The following is a 1267-nucleotide window of genomic DNA, read 5'->3' as shown; positions in this document are numbered from 1 at the left end:
TAAATTTTAGACATCCATCTGATTTCATTTATAATTTTAAAAATTTGCTACAGACAAATACCACCATTTTTATAAAGGTTCCTGTTTCCTGAGCATTACCAGCATTCCAGGGATAGATGGTGGTGTCTCCAGGGTGTCGGTCACACAGTTAAACTTCCTTAGGGAGTGAACTTTGAAGGGTGAGAGAAGAAAGTTAAATACAGCGTGCTTTAAGAAGAAACAGTGAAATGAATTTTTGGAGAATGGTCACTTATCACTGTGCGTGGCTGCTAGTCAATCAGCTTTGTCTTTAGCTCCTGGTTCTTTCTGAGTGGCGTCAGTGCTGGAAGGAGACTTGGAGGAAGCGTTAAAAGGGAATGACTGAAATAGCATGTGTTGGTATTTTTCATCTAAGTATGAATGAGAACCAGATTGTCTTTTCCCTTTTTTTAACATTTAGAAAGCTTTAGCAAATACGAAATTAGAAGGTGCGATGCTTTTTCTTGATTCTCTTATTGACCTGAGAAAAGGTACTTGTCAAGTCACTGGAGCATGTGGCACTGCCTTTATCTATCCCTGATAATCCCTGTACTTGCTGTGTGCATCTGACTAGAATGCTCCAGTTTTTGAGTGGCCACTTTGAAATAAATCTGTCGTTATCATCTTTCTGAACAAAATGAAGGAGCCATTTCGAGTTCTGATACTAAGTCAGTTTAACTTTGCTTTTCATTATATTTGCAAGTATGTACTTGTACGTGACCTGTCAAACCTCAGCTCATTATACTGAGCTGCTGTGTTTGGAGGTCATTTTCCTTGTTAATTCTCATGTGTAGGATCCCATGCTGCCTGTGTTGAAATAGAAATATATGATCTTCCAAGAGCTTCAACTCTTTCCTAGGTGGAGTGAAGTCACCAGGAAACTGGAGTTCTGGGTTCAAATCTTGGAACAGAATGAGAATGGCGAATACTGTCCTGTCGAAGTGATTTCTGCCAAGGACGTCCCAACAGGAGGCATCTTCCAGCTCCGACAGGTGACAAGATTGTGAATGTCCATATCAGTTCTTTGACCCCAGAAATCTTAATATTTTGGATTCTTACTAGCAGAAATGTTGATGATGATGATTGCGAAATCTAGACAGGCCAAGTTAGTTTCTTATATTAAACTTGTCTCCTACTTCATGTGTATTTTCTTTCGCTGTTGCCAGTATTGCTATTTATAATAGGTTAAAATCAGCTTCTGTCAGGGTTAGGTAAGAAAAAGATAAGCTTTAAAAGAGAACTTAGAACT

General features: G+C 38.8%; 1 protein-coding gene across 1 annotated transcript in view; it reads left to right on the top strand.

Annotated features, from left to right (window-relative positions):
• KIF13B (kinesin family member 13B) overlaps positions 1-1267 on the top strand; it is a 160856-nt gene that overhangs the window by 103963 nt on the left and 55626 nt on the right. The window contains exon 25 of the mRNA XM_008573609.1: positions 878-1010. Within this exon, the coding sequence (XP_008571831.1) occupies positions 878-1010 (133 nt within the window). The remainder of the gene's footprint in view (positions 1-877; positions 1011-1267) is intronic.

This window comes from Galeopterus variegatus, unplaced genomic scaffold, assembly GCF_000696425.1.
Source record: "Galeopterus variegatus unplaced genomic scaffold, G_variegatus-3.0.2 Scaffold939, whole genome shotgun sequence".
Taxonomy (NCBI): domain Eukaryota; kingdom Metazoa; phylum Chordata; class Mammalia; order Dermoptera; family Cynocephalidae; genus Galeopterus; species Galeopterus variegatus.
This window is presented reverse-complemented; position numbering and strand designations above follow the sequence as displayed.